This window comes from Thalassophryne amazonica, chromosome 5 (genome assembly GCF_902500255.1).
Source record: "Thalassophryne amazonica chromosome 5, fThaAma1.1, whole genome shotgun sequence".
Classification (NCBI taxonomy): domain Eukaryota; kingdom Metazoa; phylum Chordata; class Actinopteri; order Batrachoidiformes; family Batrachoididae; genus Thalassophryne; species Thalassophryne amazonica.
The window spans coordinates 56,502,681-56,525,053 of record NC_047107.1 but is presented as its reverse complement, the minus strand read 5'-3'; the positions used below and the strand labels follow the sequence as shown (position 1 = coordinate 56,525,053).

The window sequence follows — 22,373 nt, the reverse complement described above, 5'->3', positions numbered from 1 at the left end:
ATGGTAGAGTGGATAGACGGCCACCTATCTGTATTTTATTTTTAATAAATTTACCAAAAAATAAAATAAAATAAAACAACTTTTTTATGTTGTCATTATGGGTTGTTGTGAGTAGAAGTTTGAGGAAAAAATGAATTTACTGGGAATAAGGCTGTAACATAAAAAAGTGAAGCGCTGTGAATACCTTCTCAATGCACCGTAGAGCAGGGGTCTGCAACCTTTAAAATGGACTGCATTTATATAGCGCTTTTCCATCTGCATCAGACGCTCAAATCGCTTCACATTCACCCCGATGTGAGGGTGCTGCCATACAAGATGCTCACTACACACCGGGAGCAACTTGGGGATTAAGGACCTTGCCCAAGGGACCTTAGTGATTTTCCAGTCAGGCTGGGATTGAAACCGAGGATCTTCTGTTGTCAAGCCCAACACCTTAACCACTAGATCATCAAAAATTGAGCACATATATACTAGACCCCACATTTTTGCAGGAGTCTCCAGCATCTTCCCATGAGAACATGATCAGTCTCCTTAGCTACACCTCATATATAGGAGAACCATGTCCACTGGTGCTGCTCTAGACAACAAAACCAAGATATAGCAACTCATAATCCTGAACTTTTTTCAAAAGCAAGCACAATTCAGCCATGTTTCCCACTGTTTCAAGAACCATGAGGACTGACACTGCCTTTGTAACCAGCCCTGCCAGTAGCTGTGGTCACACTGAAATCACCCATGACAAGAAGAGTGAAGCTGTGAGTGAGACCGCCTGCTTCACCAAGACATCACTTAACACAAGACACCCAAAGAGTGGCGATGTCTGAACCTCACTATACATTTGCTGACAGGGCTGATATATGACACTATCTGTCAATCATAGCAGCTGCCACTCCCTTGATATGCAATCACTGCAGCAACCAGACCAAAAGTAGGACCCTGCAACCCTCTCATCCTGTGCACCGGCAAAATTTCCTGTATATTCGTTTTTCAATTTGTGTCTGTAGCATGGCCCAAGCAGAGGGTTACCCCTTTGAGTCTGGTCTGCTTGAGGTTATTTCCTCAAATCATCAGAGGAAGTTTTTCCTTACCACTGTCGCCTGTGTGCTTGATCTAGGGTTTGGTAAGGTTAGACCTTACTTGTATGAAGCGCCTTGAGGCACTTTTGTTGTGATTTGGTGCTATATAAATGAAATAACTTGAAACTGAAATATGCCACTACAATGCCAAGCTTTCCATGCTTCCTTTTAAGGGAGTGAAAGATGTTCATCATTGCTGAGTGAAAGGTTGTTTCAAGGGCCTGTGCAGTAGATGATCCCTCAGTGCCAAACCACCCTCCAGAGACAGTAGCCTGATTGCTCTTCAGTGGTTTCTTCTTTTTCAGGGATGAAAATTCAAATGGCTTTTCATCATCTCCTTCCTAACGCACACTGTCCAGTGACAGAACGCAGCAGCTCAGTTATTTCCACAGAGTGCACAAACAACAGAGCTTGTTTTCTGGTGATGAGCTTTGGGAGGTGTTTTGTGATAGCTCTTGCACTATCCCACTAACATCCCCAAAGAAGGAGTTATCTGCAGGGTGGATAACCACCTATAATCCCAGGTGTAGTCATCATGGACAGGATGTAATATACTGTGTGCCACAAGAACAAAAACAGCACAGACTGGCACTAAGGAATGCGTCGCTGTTGCTTTATGGAAAGAAGCTCCTGATTGCCACACCCACTCCCCCTCACAGAGGGTGCACCTCTAGCTCTTAACACAGACTATGTGGTTGTGTTACAGAATACACTGGGTATGTCCTACTGAAAAGGCAGCAGTTCAAATAGCAACAAACTTTCATTCCATATGTCTCAGAAGTCTACAACAAACCATTTCAAACTTGAATTTTGCTTATTGCAAGAGAATGTCTACATGTACATTCATCAAACATGGGGAATTGGGGTTTTTTATTAACATGAAATCTTATCCATGTGTAAAATTAAAGGTAGATAAATGCATAGACATTTATGGAGACATTCACTTATCTTGGCTCTGGCATTCATGTCACTCTGCCTTTGTGATAGATACCTGGGAAGAGCTTATAGAATCATGAAGTTGCTGGATAGGGGTGTTTTGAGATACCAGTATCTTTGCAGGAGAACAAAGGTCCAAGTCTTTAGGGTCCTGGAGCTACTTGTCTTCCAATATAGTTGTGAGACTTGGATGTTAAACATTGACCTAAGGTGATGACTGGATGTCTTTGGTACCGGGTATCTTTGGAGAATCCTTGGGTATGGCTGGTTTGACTTTTTACCAAATAAGTGGTTAATTAGGGTGACTAAGATGAGGAGTATCACTTGCATTGTGAAGGAGCATCAGCTTCTGTACATGATCCATCATATAGGTGTCTGAATGTTGAGGACCCCAGTGATGAAGAAGGCCAAGGACACACCTATGTTTGACCTGGCTGTGGCAGATGGGTAGCAATTTTGGAGATGTGGGGATGGACCGGTTGTCTGCCTGTGTAGTGGCTAGTACTCAATCAGCTTCTGCATTTTTTCGTATTTGACTCCTCCCACTTGCCCCACTCTGGATGTGACCTCACCGTTTCCGGCATGGGAGGTGCACACTCTGGCAAGCTACCTAAAACCTGGGCTCTGGCCTGAGTGACCAGAGTCTCATTTGGCTGTCGGGGGAATGAGGCCTATTCACGAGCACATGCACATGCAGACAGCAAATAGATCCGGGCCGGATGTAGTCCAACATCTGGTACCAGTCCTGAAAACAGATCCGGTCCAGACAGTTTTTCCACCCTGGCCCAGATCCGGCACGGCTCCACTTTACAGTTCTGGAACAGATCTGGACCAGATCCGAACTGTATCCACAAAAGACCAACCGTTTACAGACCTGGCACGGATCTGGGACAGATGTGGTCCGCATCACAGCACCGTGGCAGGAACATGGGGCATAACGATAAGCAATTTTATCTGCACTCGGTAGAAACTATCCATTAGTGGTTATAAACTCTGTACTCTGTAATCGTGATCGTCACTGAGGCTTTTTAAAATGCTTATTGCAAAGCGGTTTGTTTCTTTACGACAATCAAGTTTTATAAGTCCAGGGACACTGATCTGTGTGTTATAGATACAAATCAGTTTCCTTGGATCCACGGAACTTACCCCTATAAAACTTGTTCCTGCCACGGTGCTGTGATGTGGTCCACATCTGCCCCAGATCCGTGCCAGATATGGTCTGTAAACGGTTGGTCTTTTGCAGATCCAGTTCGGATCTGGTCCGGATCTGTTCCAGAACTGTAAAGTGGAGCCGTGCCGGATCTGGGCCAGGGTGCAAAAACTGTCTGGACCGGATCTGTTTTCAGGATTGGTACCAGATGTTAGACTACATCCGGCCCGGCTTTATTTGCTGTCTGGGCAGTGACTCCTGCTGGCCTCCGTCACATCTGGATGGTTGCTATCCAGAACCCAAGGCAGTTTTGTGGTGTTGTTGTCTCCACAAAGTGAGGTACCAGCACATGCTCCTAGATTTGACCTGATAAATGTGAAGTTGACACAGTAGGTCGGTCGCCTTTAATATTATTTTGACATGCTCTTCTATAAGTCGTGCAATGAAAAATGATCACAGAAGCTTCCAGACAAGCACTCTTTACAGTTAAATAAAAGTACTTTTATGCCAAGAATAAATCATTTTAATCATCAATAAGGACCATGTGTCTCTGTATTTCTTTGACAGGTGTACGCACTGAACAGGATCTTTATGCACGACTTATTGATTCTGTCACCAAACAGGTTGGCAAACTCTTATATTCTGCTTCAGCTGTGTCAAATCAAAGTTTAATTGAATGCACATGGAATTCTATCTTTTATTGCACCTTATTTCACCTCTTTCAGCCCATATCCTATGAGGGGCAAAACAAGAACCCAGAAATGTGCAGAGTTCTGCTCACACATGAGGTTATGTGCAGGTGAGTCTCTCTCTCTCTCACACACACACACACACACACACACACACACACACACACACACACACACACACACACACACACACACACACACACACACACACACACACACACACACACACACACACACACACACACACACACACACACACACACACACACAAGCTTATTCAAGCTTTCACCCACAGGGACACAATCCAAATATCCATTACACTCCATTGCTCCGCTTTGTCTCAGTGAGCCTGAAATGTGGTTTTGGGACAACGCTTGGGGATCCACTATTTGAAAACTAGACCGTGGTTGGACTGTAGTATGTCTAGCCTGTCTGTCATCACGCTTGTTACAGTGGTAGCCCCCTGCTGCTCTCTGCTGTAGTCCAGCATGTCCCCGGCAGGCTCCTGTTTCTTCCTGGAGCTCCGCTCACAGGCTGCAGGTTTTCAGTCAAAACGTCACAGCACCAGGTGCTCTTTAATGGAATAATCCACCTTTTGTTCATTAGTTATTTAGGCATCACAGTATGTTAAAACATTTAGTGCAGGGCAAAAAAAAAAGAAGAAATGAAAAGAAAAGCCTGAAAAAACAAAAATCTAGCAGGGTGGTTTGAAAAAGCAAAGTCCATGCTCACGTTGTGTTTACAAGTGAAAGGTTCTTGTTGGAGGAGTTTTATTTGGTGAATATGGTGAAGGGGATGGAAAGTGAGAAGAACCGATCTGGAAGTGATGCAGTGACCCACGTTTTGAGGGCAGCAGAGGGAAGACAGGGGGTTGGGACATGGCGAGAGGGACTAAGAAGGAGTGGGCTCTGCCATTGTGCAGCCAACAGATGCCCAAATGTGACTCACAGCTGGCTAATAACAGAGCCGCGGAGGCAGAGGGCAAGCGTCACAGCTGGGGAGTGAGGCCGTCTGACAGGGTGGGGGAGTGGGGGGGAGCAGGGCAGGGCAGGGCCAAGCTGGGACACGAGAGGGGTGAGGCGAGGTGTAGGGGCGGCAGATGGTTCGGGGTGGGGGCACTTTTGTTATGCAGTGAAGGGGACCTGGGGGGGGGTGGCAGCCAGCAGGCTCCTCGGACAGGACTGCTGACGAATGGTAGGATGCGATGGGATGGTGTGTGTGTGGGGGGGGTGAGTTTGATTTTGAAATAAATGTGACAGATTGCCTGGCTGGCTTTTCACTTCTGAATGGTCTCTGTGTTTGTAGGGTGTGTTGTTGTACCTTTTATTTCTCTTTTCTTCCTTTGTCTACTCTTACCCTCCCCTCTCATGCCTCCTTTGTGTGTTCCTGCCTCTTGGCTGACTGCAAAGCCGAGTGGTGTCTGGATTTGTGCATGTAAATCGGGCAGACTTCTGTTTGATGACTTTTTGTGTGTGTGGTGTGTGTTTTCTGTCTCTTTAACTGACCACGCAGCCGCTGTTGTGAAAAGAAAAGTTGCGGTAACCGGAATGAGACGCCTTCTGATCCCGTCATCATTGACAGGTAATGAGATCAAACCACGTCCCTCACAGTGACTAGCACCTCACAAAATCCTCTCTCTGAGGTGTTTCCACAAAAACACATTCTGGACAAATCATGTCCACATCAATGTCCACATGTCTGAACTTACTAGGACCACAGCATTAGATTTCTGCCTTCACCATATCATTCACACAACCTTTGAAGGACATTGTCTTGAACTCATTAGGTAATGGTGAAAATGGCAGCCATCTTGGAGGCCATATTGAAATTTTTGGCGTCAAGGAGCCCTTGTGATTGATTACAATTAGCACACACAATGTCTTATAGACAGCTGGAAGAGAGAAGGCAAAAACACTACAAACCACCATTACCCCAGTCCCACTGAGTTCACTTCATTTTTGTCCTGACAATAACATAATGATTCACTGTTTGTGACAGAGTGAATATCATTGAAATTATTTTCAAGTAAACAAACAAACAAACAAAAAAGAGTTTTCATTTGTCTAACACGCTAACTGATTTTATTCTGCTGGAGTAAATCAAACACAAGTCATAACAGCTCCTTATGGAAATAAGAGAAAACCAGAACAAGACGTCTGAATGAAGGACAAACTAAAATAAACTGAACCCAGGAGCAGGAAGTCACACTGTGTGGAATAATTCAAAGCTGGGCCAGTTCTGACCAAATGCACACTGTTTCTTCAGGAAGTGGAGGTGAACTCCAGGTAGAGTGCAGAAAATCTGAGAAATGTGATTGAACACATGAATGAGTCAATTTTGTGAATAGTTTGTGAAAGAATGGATTCAGAAAACTAAAGAACTTTGGTCATGACTGCATTAAAGTCAGTTTGCTGATGCTTATGATCCACCCTTTTTTAATCATCAGAGTAAGTCCCTTCAGCTTCTCCCTTGTTTGCACTCAGGGTCGCCACAGCAAATATGAGGTGGATCTGCATGTTGAATTGGCAAAAATTTTACACTGGATGCTGCTTCTAACGCAACTCCACAATACATGGAGAAATGTGGCAGGGGTGGGGTTTGAACCAGGAACCTTTTGCACTGAAACCAAGTGCGCCAACCACGTGGCCACCACTATTATGAGCATTGAGCAACCTAAGAATAATTATCAAGCTTCTATTCACTTTAAAATGTTTTCATTGTAACTTTGTTGGATAATATTGGGTAATTAGAAAAAAAATGAATCAAAATGGATTCAACAAAAATGTAATATTTATAAAATCTATCCTCTGTGTTTAACTTCCTAAAATAACTGCAGTGCAGCTTGACTTCAAAGTGTTTTTTTAATACTCAGGTACATGTTTGCACCACCTGGAAATATGTAAAGGGACTCATGTAAAACATTTTAACAACATTATAAGCTTAAAATAAAAACCTTGATGTTGTTAATGCACGTAATCACTTTAATAAACCACTTTTCTTTAGGGCCCCTTCGTACATAGTACGAATGTGGTCAAACTGCGCATGAAGCAGGAATCATATGCAGTATGTGTAAAATTGTAGCTGCCTCCAACACCTCGTACACCTGTTGCTACAACTATTTGCGCATACCAGCGGCTGAAAGACAGAGAGTGCCCTGTGAGAGCCATTCAATCCCTCTCACGGAAGGTGTCGGCCAGATTCCAGGTGACACACACGGACACCCTGTTCGCTTGGCACTTAGAATGTGCGGCCATTCGCGCTATTAGCACAAAAACAGTCAGCAGGATCACTTTCGAGCTGTTGGTGAAATTTGTCTAAGTGCCCCCACAACTCTGAAGTTGCCAAGTATGCATGTGGCATGCCAGAGTGTCAGCTCCCCCCACAACATGTGTGCGTGTGCTTTGCGTGGTCTCCCGCCTCCCCCCAACACATGGCGTGCATGTGGTTCACATGCTCCCCCCGCAGGCAAGGTGCCTCTCATCTGATCACAAAGTGATACCTTGGTCTGTCTGCTGAATGGACGGGGGTGTGGCTGGAGCCAACAGCTGTTGAGACATCTCTGGTCCTGGACGTCACAGCTGCAGATCATGTACCATGTTTTGACGGACACCAGCGTGTGTGTGCTTGCTGTCCTCACGTGGAAATACATAAAAACATGTCGCTTTTGTGACAGACGGGAGAAATGGACCGTCAGTCCATGTGGACATGCATCAGGCGATCTGAATGTCACGTCTGTCTGACAGGACATGTGTGTCTTGTGAGCGGCATGACACAGAACCATATGACAAGCCAACAGTGCGACAAATGCACCACTTTCAGTCATGTATTAGCAGAAATACACCGTAACAAACAACGTTTGGTCAGTTATCAAGGCACTTTTTTCTCTTTTTAAAAAATACATTTATCTGCTTGTTGATTTAAGCCATTTCACACTCCCGTTATCTGGTTGTTAAGCTCTGACGTAACGCATCATGATAAATCTGTTTCTGGGTCCAAAGACCTGCAAGTTTACAATTAAAGTCTGTATGTCTGTATGATCCTTTTAAGGATCTACAGTTTAAGTTTAGTTTGTGTTTGCAGTGTGCAAAAACCTCCGTCCTTCCCTTCTCTGCCTCCACCTCCGTTAACCACATTTGTCTGTTTCTAAGGAAAGAACACTTGATAAAACTTTTTTCTTTTACAAGGCTGGAACAGATTTAAATTATTTTAGTTATTTTCAATGGGGGGAATTCATTTGAAATATGAGCAGATTGGCTTACGAGCTTGTCACAGAACAAATTAAACTCGTAAATCAAGGTTCCACTGTAGTACTAAAATGTAATTTTTTTTATGCTTTTCATCATGTTAATAAAAGACTGCATCCATGAGACCCTGAAAACTTGCTAAAACAAATATTCCAAATGATCTGTGTCTGCTATGCTTAACCTGCGTGGAATTTAATGAACACAAATTGAATTTCAGACATGTTACATATATATATTACTTTGGAACAAAGAGGACAAACAGTGTTGTAAATGACAATAAACAGGACGTTAAAGTGCAAACTTCACTTTCACCCAAAATGACATGAACAGGAAGCGATCGTAGCTCACAGCAACACCCACTGAAAATAATGAAGAAATAACCTGAGCTTCTGGCATTTTTACATATAACAAACACAATAACATTATCTAAAAACCCAGTTAATATATCCAGGAGAGTTTTAGGCACAATATACAAAGAGTTTTATGTTTGGATGTTAATGCTGTTGTCCGTGTGCAACGTTTTAAGTGCAGCCTGTTCAGAGTGTCTCAGTGCAGTTCTCAGTGTTAATGACAGTGTGCCTTTTTGTTTGGACCTGGAAGTTGAAAATCACATGATGCCTTACATCACACTTAACTGGAAAAGACAGTGATTGTAGTGCAGTGGTAAACTTTCTGTCTGGTAATCAGAGCTTTTGTAAATTGCATGTTCGAATCCCTTGAGTGGCATTTATTTTTTAATTAACCAGGCTTATTTAACCGCGGGGATCTGTATTGTGTCCCCTTTTCTTTATTATTTATATCAACCCAGTGATATTCACTAATTATACAGCTGTTTTTTATTTTATTCTTCTCTACATCAGTAGTGCAATGTGGTGCATCACATCCCAGCTGCTCGCACTGTGTTCCTGCTTGCATGACACCGTCACATGCACGAAACCATTGCAGCAGGATCGTTCACACCTGCCCACCGGCTGTTTTCGTGGATCGCTCATACGAGCTGTTCCGCCGTGATTTTCCCCGATTTGTACTTATTCATATTTAGTGTGAAGGGGCCCTTAGATAAGTCAGGGATGGATACATGAACATTTCCAAGTCACTGAATATGTCTTAGTCATTCATAAACACAAACTGTATGGTGCTGTTGTACATCTGTGACTACGTTTGCATGCAGCCAATAACCCTTTCATAAGCCTTTCATAACCGGAATATTAGCAATAACCCAGTTGCGCACGGCCATTTAAACACCCGCAAAAACCCAAATATGCTCATATTCCGGTTTTTATCTGGTGCGCACAACCCACCAGACACCAAAGAAGCAGAGGTAAACAAGCATGGGGAAATCCAGACGTGGCAGCAAAGCACCACACTTTTGAAGTGAGGAGGAAACCGAGTACTTCATTAGTATCGTGAAAGACATGAATATAATGTCTTTTATTGATGGTAGAAAGTACTGAGATAGCGACATTTACAAGAAGGTGGCCGAAAAGTTACATGAAGCAGGATTTGCACGAACGCCAGAGTAAATCAAGCACCGGTGGAAGACATGCGTCGCTGTTTAGATGGGGATATTCCAAATGATACCAATGACCATGTATACAGGAGTAACTCTGTCTGCTTAAGCATGTAAACGGGTTATTCCTAATGATTCAGAAACCGGAATATTGACCTTATCCCGAATATTAACGACATGTAAATGTAGCCTGTGTGGAACAGGCAGTTCTCAAATCAGAGTGAGCGTGCAAGAAGAACTCCAGGCTCTAATTTCTATGTGCCTTCTTGCAAACTGAATTTCAAACATCACATCTTCTTTTGAAGGAAATCTCAAGTGTAAGTCCTAAACAAAGTTCACTTTTATTTTTACAACTTTTGTCAAGTTAAAATGTTACCAATCAGGTCACTGAGTGCGCTACTTACTTTTGATAATTGTGTTGTAAGTGAGAAATCCAGTTTTCCCCAAATCACTGTAAAGGAAATCAGGAGATATCAATAGGACACCTATAGTGTACATCTAAAGGAACTTAAATTGTATTTTCTGAACATTATAGTAGTAGTAATGAAGCCGTTCTTGCATTTTATGATCCACTTACAACATATATGGCTGATGATGTCACTATTATGTGTAGTAAACAAAGTGACCGCAGTTAACGTCTCAGACTAATGTACCATTGTTCATATAAATCAGTATAGTAAGACTCTTTGGCTGGTCCCTTGTTTGCACTCAGGTTCTCCACAGCTGATCCAGGGTGGATCTGCATGTTGAGAGCCATTTGTGCACTAAATACCACTGTACAGTAATTTTTTATGCAATTGCTGTACCGTGTGAGGATGAATTTATGGGTGTTTTTAGTCATAGTATTATTGCACTTACTTTAGTATCATTTTAGTATTTATTTATTATGTGTACATGCATCCTGAGGTGAGATTGCACTTTTAATTTGGTTGTGCTTGCACGCACAATGACAAATAAAGACATTCTATCCTGTTCAATTTGGTGTAAGTTTTACGCCGTTGCCCCTTCCTCATGCAACTCCACATGAACCAGGAACCTTCCGCACTGAGACAAAGTACACTAACCACTTGCCCACCACCCATTTCCGCGTATCATGAAAATGGAAACTACCCAAAAATGTGTCACAACTGAAGCGCCTGAGTCACACGAGGGGTATTTATGCTACGCAAATGTTTTCAGGAACTACCACCACATGGTCACCACTCCTGCGCATGTAAATCAGTGTAATAGAATAAATACCCTTTTGTCTACATTTCTTCAAATTTTAATGCAACTGCAAATTAAGTAGCATTAATTTGAGAATACAGGGGATTTCTGTAACTCTGTAGTGGCTGTCCTGTTCAGGCTCACATCATTCCTTCTTAAACTATGTCATTTTTCAAAACATCAATTGTGAAATTTGACATCAGGAGATTTGATTTCTATCAATGTTTTAATGTGATTAGGTTTTAAATATGTAAATTTCCGAAGCTTGTTTAGGTGATATTAGTTGAGTGACAGCTTTCTTATGTAATTTTATATGCACATTAGCAGTGGCAGCACCAGGAAATGTTTGTTGGGGGGGGGGGGCTGGGGTAAGAGTTGGAGGGGCTCCACAAAATGTCATCAAAATGAACAATATATAGTAAATTGCTTTATAAATACCAAGTTATATGTTTTAGTCACCCATGCTCCTCTAAAATGTGGTATCAATGCACACACAAATCACTCAGAATCATGTGCTTTGTGATCCACAAACACAAATTTCTGATTTGTAACTTGTGTGTGGGTTTTTACAAATAAATGTTTATTTGCAAAACTGAAAATTCTGTTTGTGAAGGGTGCTTCAGCATTGGTGGATCACTGAACACACACATTTATCACTTTGCTCAGTTACGCAATATTGAGACATTCTCAGCGCAAAACTGCAGTTGAGATCCACAAATACGAGGTCTGTCCATAAAGTATAGGTCCTTTTTATTTTTTTCAAAAACTATATGGATTTCATTCATATGTTTTTACGTCAGACATGCAAGAACCCTCGTGCGCATGCGTGAGTTTTTCCACGCCTGTCGGTGATGTCATTTGCCTGTGAGCACTCCTTGTGGGAGGAGTCGTCCAGCCCCTCGTCGGAATTCCTTTGTCTGAGAAGTTGCTGAGAGACTGGTGCTTTGTTTGATCAAAATTTTTTCTAAACCTGTGAGACACATCGAAGTGGACATGTTTCGAAAAATTAAGCTGGTTTTCAGTGAAAATTTTAACGGCTGATGAGAGATTTTGAGGTGACACTGTCGCTTTAAGGACTTCCCACGGTGCGAGACATCGCGCTGCGCTCTCAGGCGGCGTCATCAGCCTGTTTCAAGCTGAAAACCTCCACATTTCAGGCTCTATTGATCCAGGACGTCGTGAGAGAACAGAGAAGTTTCAGAAGAAGTCGGTTTCAGCATTTTATCCAGATATTCCACTGTTAAAGGAGATTTTTTTAATGAAAGACATGCGGACGGGTCCGCGCGTCGGGACGCAGCCGGCGCGGAGCGGCGGCACAGGAAAAACACCTCCGTGTTGATAACCATTTGTAAAATCCAGGCGGCTTTTGATGGCTTTCAGTGGAGTGAGTATATGAGAAATTGTTTAACAGCTGGACATGTTCCAACTTGTCCTTAAGGCTTCCAACAGAGGTGTTTTTCCTGTGGCGGAGCGTCGCGGCGGCTGCGAGCCGATTTGTTTAATATGCGCTTTGAATGACATATCCTGATCAAAAATAACTCCAAGATTTCTCACAGTATTACTAGAGATCAGGGAAATGCCATCCAGAGTAACGATCTGGTTAGACACCATGCTTCTAAGATTTGTGGGGCCAAGTACAATAACTTCAGTTTTATCTGAGTTTAAAAGCAGGAAATTAGAGGTCATCCATGTCTTTATGTCTGTAAGACAATCCTGCAGTTTAGCTAATTGGTGTGTATCCTCTGGCTTCATGGATAGATAAAGCTGGGTATCATCTGCGTAACAATGAAAATTTAAGCAATACCGTCTAATAATACTGCCCAAGGGAAGCATGTATAAAGTGAATAAAATTGGTCCTAGCACAGAACCTTGTGGAACTCCATAATTAACTTTAGTCTGTGAAGAAGATTCCCCATTTACATGAACAAACTGTAATCTATTAGACAAATATGATTCAAACCACCGCAGCGCAATGCCTTTAATACCTATGACATGCTCTAATCTCTGTAATAAAATTTTATGGTCAACAGTATCAAAAGCAGCACTGAGGTCCAACAGAACAAGCACAGAGATAAGTCCACTGTCCGAAGCCATAAGAAGATCATTTGTAACCTTCACTAATGCTGTTTCTGTACTATGATGAATTCTAAAACCTGACTGAAACTCTTCAAATAGACCATTCCTCTGCAGGTGATCAGTTAGCTGTTTTACAACTACCCTCTCAAGAATCTTTGAGAGAAAAGGAAGGTTGGAGATTGGCCTATAATTAGCTAAGATAGCTGGGTCAAGTGATGGCTTTTTAAGTAATGGTTTAATTACTGCCACCTTAAAGGCCTGTGGTACATAACCAACTAACAAAGATAGATTGATCATATTTAAGATTGAAGCATTAAATAATGGTAGGACTTCCTTGAGCAGCCTGGCAGGAATGGGGTCTAATAAGCATGTTGATGGTTTGGATGAAGTAACTAATGAAAATAACTCAGTCGTGGATTGTGGATGACTGGATGAAAGTCATATTCAGTGATGAATCTCGAATCTGCATTGGGCAAGGTGATGATGCTGGAACTTTTGTTTGGTGCCGTTCCAATGAGATTTATAAAGATGACTGCCTGAAGAGAACATGTAAATTTCCACAGTCATTGATGATATGGGGCTGCATGTCAGGTAAAGGCACTGGGGAGATGGCTGTCATTACATCATCAATAAATGCACAAGTTTATGTTGATATTTTGGACACTTTTCTTATCTCATCAATTGAAAGGATGTTTCGGGATGATGAAATCATTTTTCAAGATGATAATGCATCTTGCCATAGAGCAAAAACTGTGAAAACATTCCTTGCAAAAAGACACATATGGTCAATGTCATGGCCTGCAAATAGTCCGGATCTTAATCCAACTGAAAATCTTTGGTGGAAGTTGAAGAAAATGGTCCATGACAAGGCTCCAACCTGCAAAGCTGATCTGGCAACAGCAATCAGAGAAAGTTGGAGCCAGATTGATGAAGAGTACTGTTTGTCACTCATTAAGTCCATGCCTCAGAGACTGCAAGCTGTTATAAAAGCCAGAGGTGGTGCAACAAAATACTAGTGATGTGTTGGAGCGTTCTTTTGTTTTTCATGATTCCATAATTTTTTTCCTCAGAATTGAGTGATTCCATATTTTTTCCCTCTGCTTGGTCTAAAAAAGTAACCGTTACTGACTGCCACAATTTTTTTTTCCTGATTTCTTATAGTGTTTCTTAAAGCCAGAAAGTTTCCATTTGAAATGACTTTAGTTTAGTGTCATGTCTGTGATCTGCTTTTTTTCTACAAAATTAAACAACTGAATGAACATCCTCCGAGGCCGGTGATTCTATAATTTTTGCCAGGGGTTGTGTGATGGATTACATGTCCCGAGAAAGCTTCATGTGTCATGTTGATTTTAATGGTTTTTAATAGTGCGAATTATCTGAACCTAGTGGAAAACAATGTTTTAAATGTCATAGACCTGGCACAGTTTTGAAGCATTGTGGTTGTTCCTTTGCATTTACAGCCATTGAAGACACCAACAGCTCCACTCCTGCCTGTGATTACAATGAATGAATGGAGTGCAGGCTAAACGTATTTTTGCATCACATACCTAAAATGTCTATTTCACATGTAAATAATATTTACAACATACTGTATGTAGTACAAGCAGGCTGCAGTATACAGTCTGTTCCATAAGTACTTTTTGTAGTACTTTTTGCTTTTTGTAGTTTTGCTTCTGTACATCACCACAATGTGGTTGAAATGAAATAATAAAGATTCGATTGTAGTGAAACTTCAATCAAATGGGTTTAACATGAATATTTTATTAACAATTTAGGAATTACAGCCATTTTTAAATATAGTCCCTCTATTTTAAGACCCCGTAAGTAAATGGACAAACTAAATATAATGATTATTATCAATCAATCAATTTTTTTTATATAGCGCCAAATCACAACAAACAGTTGCCCCAAGGCGCTTTATATTGTAAGGCAAGGCCATACAATAATTATGTAAAACCCCAACGGTCAAAACGACCCCCTGTGAGCAAGCACTTGGCTACAGTGGGAAGGAAAAACTCCCTTTTAACAGGAAGAAACCTCCAGCAGAACCAGGCTCAGGGAGGGGCAGTCTTCTGCTGGGACTGGTTGGGGATGAGGGAGAGAACCAGGAAAAAGACATGCTGTGGAGGGGAGCAGAGATCGATCACTAATGATTAAATGCAGAGTGGTGCATACAGAGCAAAAAGAGAAAGAAACAGTGCATCATGGGAACCCCCAGGCAGTCTACATCTATAGCAGCATAACTAAGGGATGGTTCAGGGTCACCTGATCCAGCCCTAACTATAAGCTTTAGCAAAAAGGAAAGTTTTATTACTGATAAGGAAAGATTATTACTAACACAAATCGTCACTTTTGCAGCCAGTTTTCTTTAAATATGAAGGTACATGGCAGACTTGATCCTCCATCTGATCTTTCTTTTTTTCTCGCCAGTTACACCATAAAGGTGGAAATAGCAATGCACCAGATAAACACTGCCCTATCCACAGAAGTCTATACTGCCTTCAGAGTTTTGTCTGTGTCTTAGTGGCTTCCCTCACTCATCTCCTTCTTACATGACTGCTCAGTTTTACCATACAGTACGATACTGTTTGTATTTCTTAATGATCAATGTAAATGAAGGACATGTTGAATGACTTGGAAATGTATATATATATATATATATAGAGAGAGAGAGAGAGAGAGAGAGAGAGAGAGAAAGAGTTAAACTGCTTGAATTCAAGCTGACAGTCCACTCTACAAGCACATTTTGATTATTTCATTTCAACTTCATACCATGCAATAGACTGGTCCAGGGTGTACACCTCCATTGGCCCTATGACTGCTCATGATCCTTAACTGGAGTACGTGAGAATCAAAAATGAATGAATTTCAACATCACTGTGGTGGTGTTCATAAGCAAAATGAAAAAATTGATGCTGTCCAAATATTCATGGATTTGGCTGCATGTGTTCAGTATTTGATTTGCATCCTTCTACGATCTGATCAGTTATCACATGTACCACTTTGACCGGAAGTAGGTGGAAGTGCAATAAATGGTCACTATGGACGAAAACTGGATGACGACCGACTCAATCAGTATGTGTGAAAGCCGTGACACAGGCAGCAGCCAGTGTGATGAGCGTTCGTGAGCAGAAGGCATGGGAAATGCTTTCTCTGTGATGTCATTGAAGCAGCCTCCTCTCCTCCTGCTCTTTCTTGTCTCCTCTCTCCTTCCTATCCTTTCTGCTTTTGTTTGTCAAGAAAACACTTCATAAACGTCAAGGACCTCTTTCTTTCTTCACTCTCTCTTTCTCTCCCTCTTCAGTTCGAGCTGGCTGCCTGTTGACAGTATGTCTCAAAGGATCGCTGTTGAAGATAGTTTTTATATAACGGAAAAACTGGGCTGTTGTCTTTTGAATTTTCCCAGAATACCTTAGACCAGCTGTTTTTCTCATTTGCTGTAGCACATTATTCTCAGGGTAATCCCCTCTGCAAGCATTTATACCCCTCCTAACATGGCCAAACCCCCCTGAAATGTAAAAGTGGTCAGGCGTGTTGGACCGAACGATCTATATCTCTGTGTGACTGTTTGTGCAGGCTGCTGTGTGGCTCTGAGGCTTGATTTGATTGTAATCATTGACCTGCTGCACTGTCTAATCACACTGGGCACATCCCATGTTGTTGGGGCATTGCCACCTTGGCTGGCCTGTGAAATCCCATCCTCAAAGAGAAACCTATTAACAGCCACTTAATTTCTGATAAGCCAGTGTGATTTGGCATAGCAACCAGTGGCGGCTCTAGAGTTTTATTATTGTTAATTGGTGGGCTGAGTGGGAGCATGATTATCGAGCATGATTATATATATATATATGTGTGTGTGTGTGTGTGTGTGTGTGTGTGTGTGTGTGTGTGTGTAAGGATTAAACAACGAGAAGCCGTGCATTATACAGTTTGAATGCACGACGCAGAGTCTAAAACATTCAAACCATATAATTCACGGCTTCGAGTTGTTTAATCCGCTTATACCATGGTTCCACACAATGAGCTAACACACAAATATTTATTTAAGTTAACAGAACTTGATAAAAATGTGTGAGTATTATTTTATGAGGGACTATTTTATGTTTTGTCTCCGATGCGCTTACCGTGTCTGTGGGCTCGTGCCACAACAGGCCACTCACACCGCCCCACTCTCTGCTGTGTGGAGCTGTGGCAAACTCTGGCAACAGGTCCAGAAACTGCGCTCGCTGTTTTGATGCGGAGCGCTCGGCAGCCCGCAAGGATAGAACCGTTCTCTTCTTCTTTCCCATCTTCAATCTTGTCCAGTTCGTCCGATGTTAAATCTTTATGCCGTTGCTTTTGCTGTTCTTCTCGTTTGCTCTCCTCCTCTTTCCATTTCTCAAACGTTTTATTTTGGCCAAAAATATTAAAATTCACTTGGAAATCCACGTTTTATCGCGTTTCTGTCATTCACCTGTCAAAACACAGCTGATCTGCACCAACTGATTTGCGCATTGCTATGGTGACGACCAGAGCAGAGTGATATTACAGTGACTTAACTCGCCGAACTACGTGTGCGTATACACAAAAATAATGCACACCAGTTAGACATGGAATTCTCACTGACCATGGTATAAATTAAAATACATTTACATTGATTAATGCATATATGTTGTTAACATGCAACTTCTCAATTTTGGGGTGTGCAAAGGGTGCTGGGATTGACATGAGGTTATTCAAGATAAGGCTTAAACCAGAAGTGCTTATGCTCAATGTTACTACAGCAAGTAGATTGGAAAGCAGCTAAAAAGATTTCAACACTTATGTATTTTTATCGACAATGTAGTATGTCCAACCTGATCTCACTCCAAGTTCCCTATGGCGTCACAAAAAATGATTTAACACAGTAGTTTGTGATACCATCACGAAATGTTACATTTTTGTGATGGTATCATGAAATGTGTGGTGACACTGGGGGTTAGGGTTATTGTTAAAAATAGTGACCCAAACTTGACCGAAACTCCTCTAAGTTTCATCTCTTTATGTGCATAGCAAAGGTGCAGAGGGGAGGACTGACAAAGTTAAGTTGCATTTTGTAAAGCAGCCTGATAAGGGCGAGGCCGACACCAGCTACTGAAACCAGTAAATGGACTGCATTTATATAGCACTTTTCCATTTGTATCAGATGCTCAAAGCGCTTTACAATAATGCCTCATATTCACCCATGCAAGGCGCTCACTACACACTGGGAGCAACGAGGGGATTAAGGACCTTGCGCAAGGGCCCTTAGTGATTTTCCGGTCGGGCTGGGATTAGTAAAATTAATATTAATAAATATAAAAAGACATTACTTATGGTGGTTTTCTTCTTTTTCTTGCAGTCTGTCATCCAGAATTGTGTCTTTATATTTCCTTTTGAGGTGTTTGTGGATAGTGCCAGTGCACAAGAGGAAAGCTTGCACAATCTGCCAATCACCTTTTCATGTTTGAGCTAATTTGAACTAATACCATACCTTTGTCACCTTTGGTATAATTGAGAACTTTTTCTACCAACTTCCTTTGCATCTGAGTGGGACTCTGCTCCAGCTGCCATTGGTTTTTGTTTTTTGTTTTTTCCCAAAAACTTGAGCAGTGACTGTCGTGACTGTAGCCAAAAACAACCCGTGTCACATATACAGGCACGCACATACACAGAAATCTTGTTGTGGCATTCACTAATAACATTTGTTATTCAAATTGAACCATACTGGACATTTAAAAGGTAAATTCATAATAATAATAAAAAAAAAACAATGTGCCAATTAAAAAGAATGATGTCAAAGCATTTCAATGTCAATGTAATCGATTCCTTTGACTAATCGCAGCTGCCTTTGAGCAGGGGGGAGATGGGAGATGGAAGAGTCAAGAATGATATCTGATGCTTTTAAAAGGTAGACAGTGATGACTTCTTTGTTTGGTTTGTTTTTGAAGAAGAAATGTGGGCTGGAGGTGTGTGAGAATCTGGTCGTCCAAACTTTTGCAGCAAAGAAATCACATGCCATCCAATTTAGAAAGACAGTTCCTGAGAAAGATTGGCCAATTTTCACTAAAATCATTACATTGTAAAGTTGCAGATAATCTTCAATAACTAAAATTTAACTTCTAAATTACATATGTGATTTTCACACAAAGCTTGTGCCGACTGACAAAGTCCTCTGGGATTCTTCATCTTTGACCTGCCCAGAATTACAAAAATAAATGCTCTGCTGCCTATATCTATTTCAAATCTTAAATTGTGGGCACTAATTCTTATTTTGATAAGTGTTATCTGTGATGTATCATCCCCTGAATCATTTAAAGAAATCTGGCTGTAAAAGTGATGATTTGTATTAACAATAAAAGTAAGTCCCTTCAGCTGCTTTTAGTCGGAGTTGCCACAGCAGGACCAAGGTGGATCTGCATTCTGATTTGGCACAAGTTTTACACTGGATGCCCTTCCTAACGCAACTCCACATTTAGTTTGTACAATTACTTATGGCCTAGTCCAAAAATAATGAAACCTAACTGCTGATTTGCATTGCATGTCATGTATTTAGCACCATCCAGATTTATCTGTGAGTTGCCTATAGTCTCTTTGACAGGTACTGAAAATGTCATGGAAAAATTCCACACGGTTCCAGAGATATGCACGAAATATACCCCCAAAATGGCACATTTTTCATCAATTTTGTGTGACATTGATATTTAGCATTATCATTTAAAGTTGAATGTTAAAGAAATAACCTTGTATTTTGTCACTTTTTTGTTTGTGCTTCATACTAACACACAGTAATACATTTTTGTAAAGACAGAAACGTCATTTCCTAGAAAAAACATCATGCTTCTAAAGCAAGGTAAAACTGTCGCAAACGTAACTCTGACAATAAGTCCTTGATTTATTTGTGTCAGCACTTTAGCTATATCTCCTACTCTGCTTCTATAGAATAATTATATCACTTGTTCAATAATACCAGGAACTAACTGACAGAATTTCTTTGTTTCAGGCTTCTGCAGACTTAAGAAGATACCTCCAACTGTTGTCGCGAGCGTTACGCTCTAGCACATTATAGTATATATGCACTGATAATTTCTAGCAGTGACTGAACCGAGACCAATAGAAATATTGAAACTCTGATATATAACCATACCTAAAATGATAACATTTCACAAAAAAGACAACTTTTAAATTTTGATGAAAATAGAGGAACTCTCTGTAGTGTGTGTGGCTGTGATTCTGAAACAGTTAATATGATGATTTTCTTACCCCTCACCCTCTCCCACTTACAGTTAAAGCTGAACATTTACATGGCAACCACATCTTCAATCCTTCATTTCACCTCCATCACTGGGATGCACAGAGACAAAATGGCCAAAATAGTTTTGGTGTCAAACTGCTTATAGACCTGATTTTATACAAAGAGCGTGGACACAGACAGAATGATATTTTGTGTATCTGGGGATCCTCCCACCTTTATTTATGTACGTATATGGATATATGTGCAGTTGTCTGAATTGTGTGCGCGCGTGTGTGTGTGTGTGTGTGTGTGCGTGCGTGTGTGTAGGTGCCGGTCTGTTTCTGTGGTCCCAGTAGTCTCAGTCTCCTGCTTCCAGCCCCAACACCTGTTCTCTAATTAACATGCAGCGTACTGGGGCCCACTGGCTCCTATTGGCCAGGCTTTGCTTTCGACCCCTTTTTTTCTTCCTCCCTCACTCGCTCCACTTTCTCCCAGTCTCAGCTTATCTTTACTTCTACAACCTCCTCTCCTGCTCCTTGCCCTCTCACATGCTCCTACAGTGCTCACTTACTCCTTCACTGCTTATTGCTTAATTTTCTGACTCCTCTTTTCTTCCCCCTTCGTGTTACCAGCTCCTCCACCATCGCCTCCCTCCCTTTAGCCTGTCTAATTTTGCCATAATTAGGCAGTGTCATTAGGACACCTACCCAAGCACCAGGGAGGTTACAATTCCCCAAACGGCCCAAAACCCCCTCTTTTCTAATCTCCTTTCCATATTGTTTCAGTTTTCTCTCCCCCTTCTCCTGCTGCTGCACCCTACTCCCTAATCCTTATTTGAGTGAAAGGAGAGAGAGGAGATCACATCTGATCCATAGGGAGGGGTGAAGGGGTGGGGGGACTGAGGGATGAGGACAAGGGCAGCCGCTGACAAAGAGATGACTCTTAAGTTGCCTATGGGAAAGCATTATCTAATGGGCCGCTGCCTGCTGTGTCCAATAGTTTTGCAATCATCTAATCATGGCCTTCTTAACTCACAGGCCTGATGTGAAGTCTGTGTTTGGACAATGTCACTTAGTTTTGAATGATGGATCATCGTGTTCACTCATTGGTTTATATGATTTATTAATAGGAGAGATAAATTAGTTCCTCGGGACTCATCATCATAAATCTTCTCTAATTCGCAATATTTATAATGTTTTTATTTTTTGCTACTTTTCCTTTATTAAATGCATTTTTAACCTAAATCTTTTAAAGTCTCCCTGAGGATAACTCACAAAGTCATGGATGGATTTTCTTTTTTTAAATTACCTTGATTTATTTGTATTTCTTTGCATGTTAATTTATTAGCAGAACACCTCAAAGGCCATACAACATTTTTTCCTGGAATTTTCTGAAGAGTGTAACATGGCCCAAAATATACTGTCATTGGGCTGCTCCTATTTTGCTTGGAGTTGCCACAGGGGATCTGGTAGGGACCTACTGTATATGTTGATTTGGCACAAGTTTTATGCGGGTTGCCCTGCGTATGGAGAATGTGACCTTGAGCCAGGGGCCTTCTTGTGTTTGGGAAAGAAGAACACTTATTTTTTGGCAAGTCTTGATATTCTTGCCTTATAAGGTCATAAAGAAAAGTTTAACCTCAGGCCACATTGGTAGCTGAGGTTGAGGTGTTGACAAGGTGCGGTAAGGACTAGTCTGCAGTAACCCAGAGAAGACCCAGACTGGGTGATATTTGATGCATATTTTCATATTTCCTGTCAGTCTTTCACCATACAATGAAAAAAGGAAAATGATTTGAACATTTACATTGGTTGCACATGATCAGAAAGTGTCCAAAAAACATAATTTTAAGATAAGAAAATAAGAAAAACGTGGGCACATTCTGGTCATGTGCAAATGATGTACATAGTTAAATCACGTAAATTCAACAGACTATTTTTCTACGTATAGCATCAAAAATTAAAGCTACAAATTCCTAAAATACATTTAAAACTAAAACCTAGTTCTCTTGCTTTCTGACATCATAAAGGCCTTCAAATATCATGTAAATCCTGATAGGTAAAAGAATAACCCAATCCTCTTCCCTTATGATGCCCTAATAAAGGTCCTAAAGGAAAATTTTAGCATTGCTTATTTATAAAGTTATAAGGAGAAAGCTAACCTCTTTGTCTTATGATGTCATAAAGTTAAACTTATTTCTACACAGTGCATCTGGAAAGTATTCACAGCACTTCACTTTTTCCACATGATTCCAA

General features: G+C 41.3%; 1 protein-coding gene across 1 annotated transcript in view; it reads left to right on the top strand.

Moving 5' to 3' along the window:
* Positions 1-22,373, top strand: part of ebf2 (EBF transcription factor 2) — a 144,901-nt gene that overhangs the window by 17,516 nt on the left and 105,012 nt on the right. Inside the window, exons 4-6 of the mRNA XM_034170337.1 lie at positions 3,730-3,785; positions 3,888-3,961; positions 5,364-5,432. Coding sequence (XP_034026228.1) covers positions 3,730-3,785; positions 3,888-3,961; positions 5,364-5,432 — 199 coding nt within the window. The remainder of the gene's footprint in view (positions 1-3,729; positions 3,786-3,887; positions 3,962-5,363; positions 5,433-22,373) is intronic.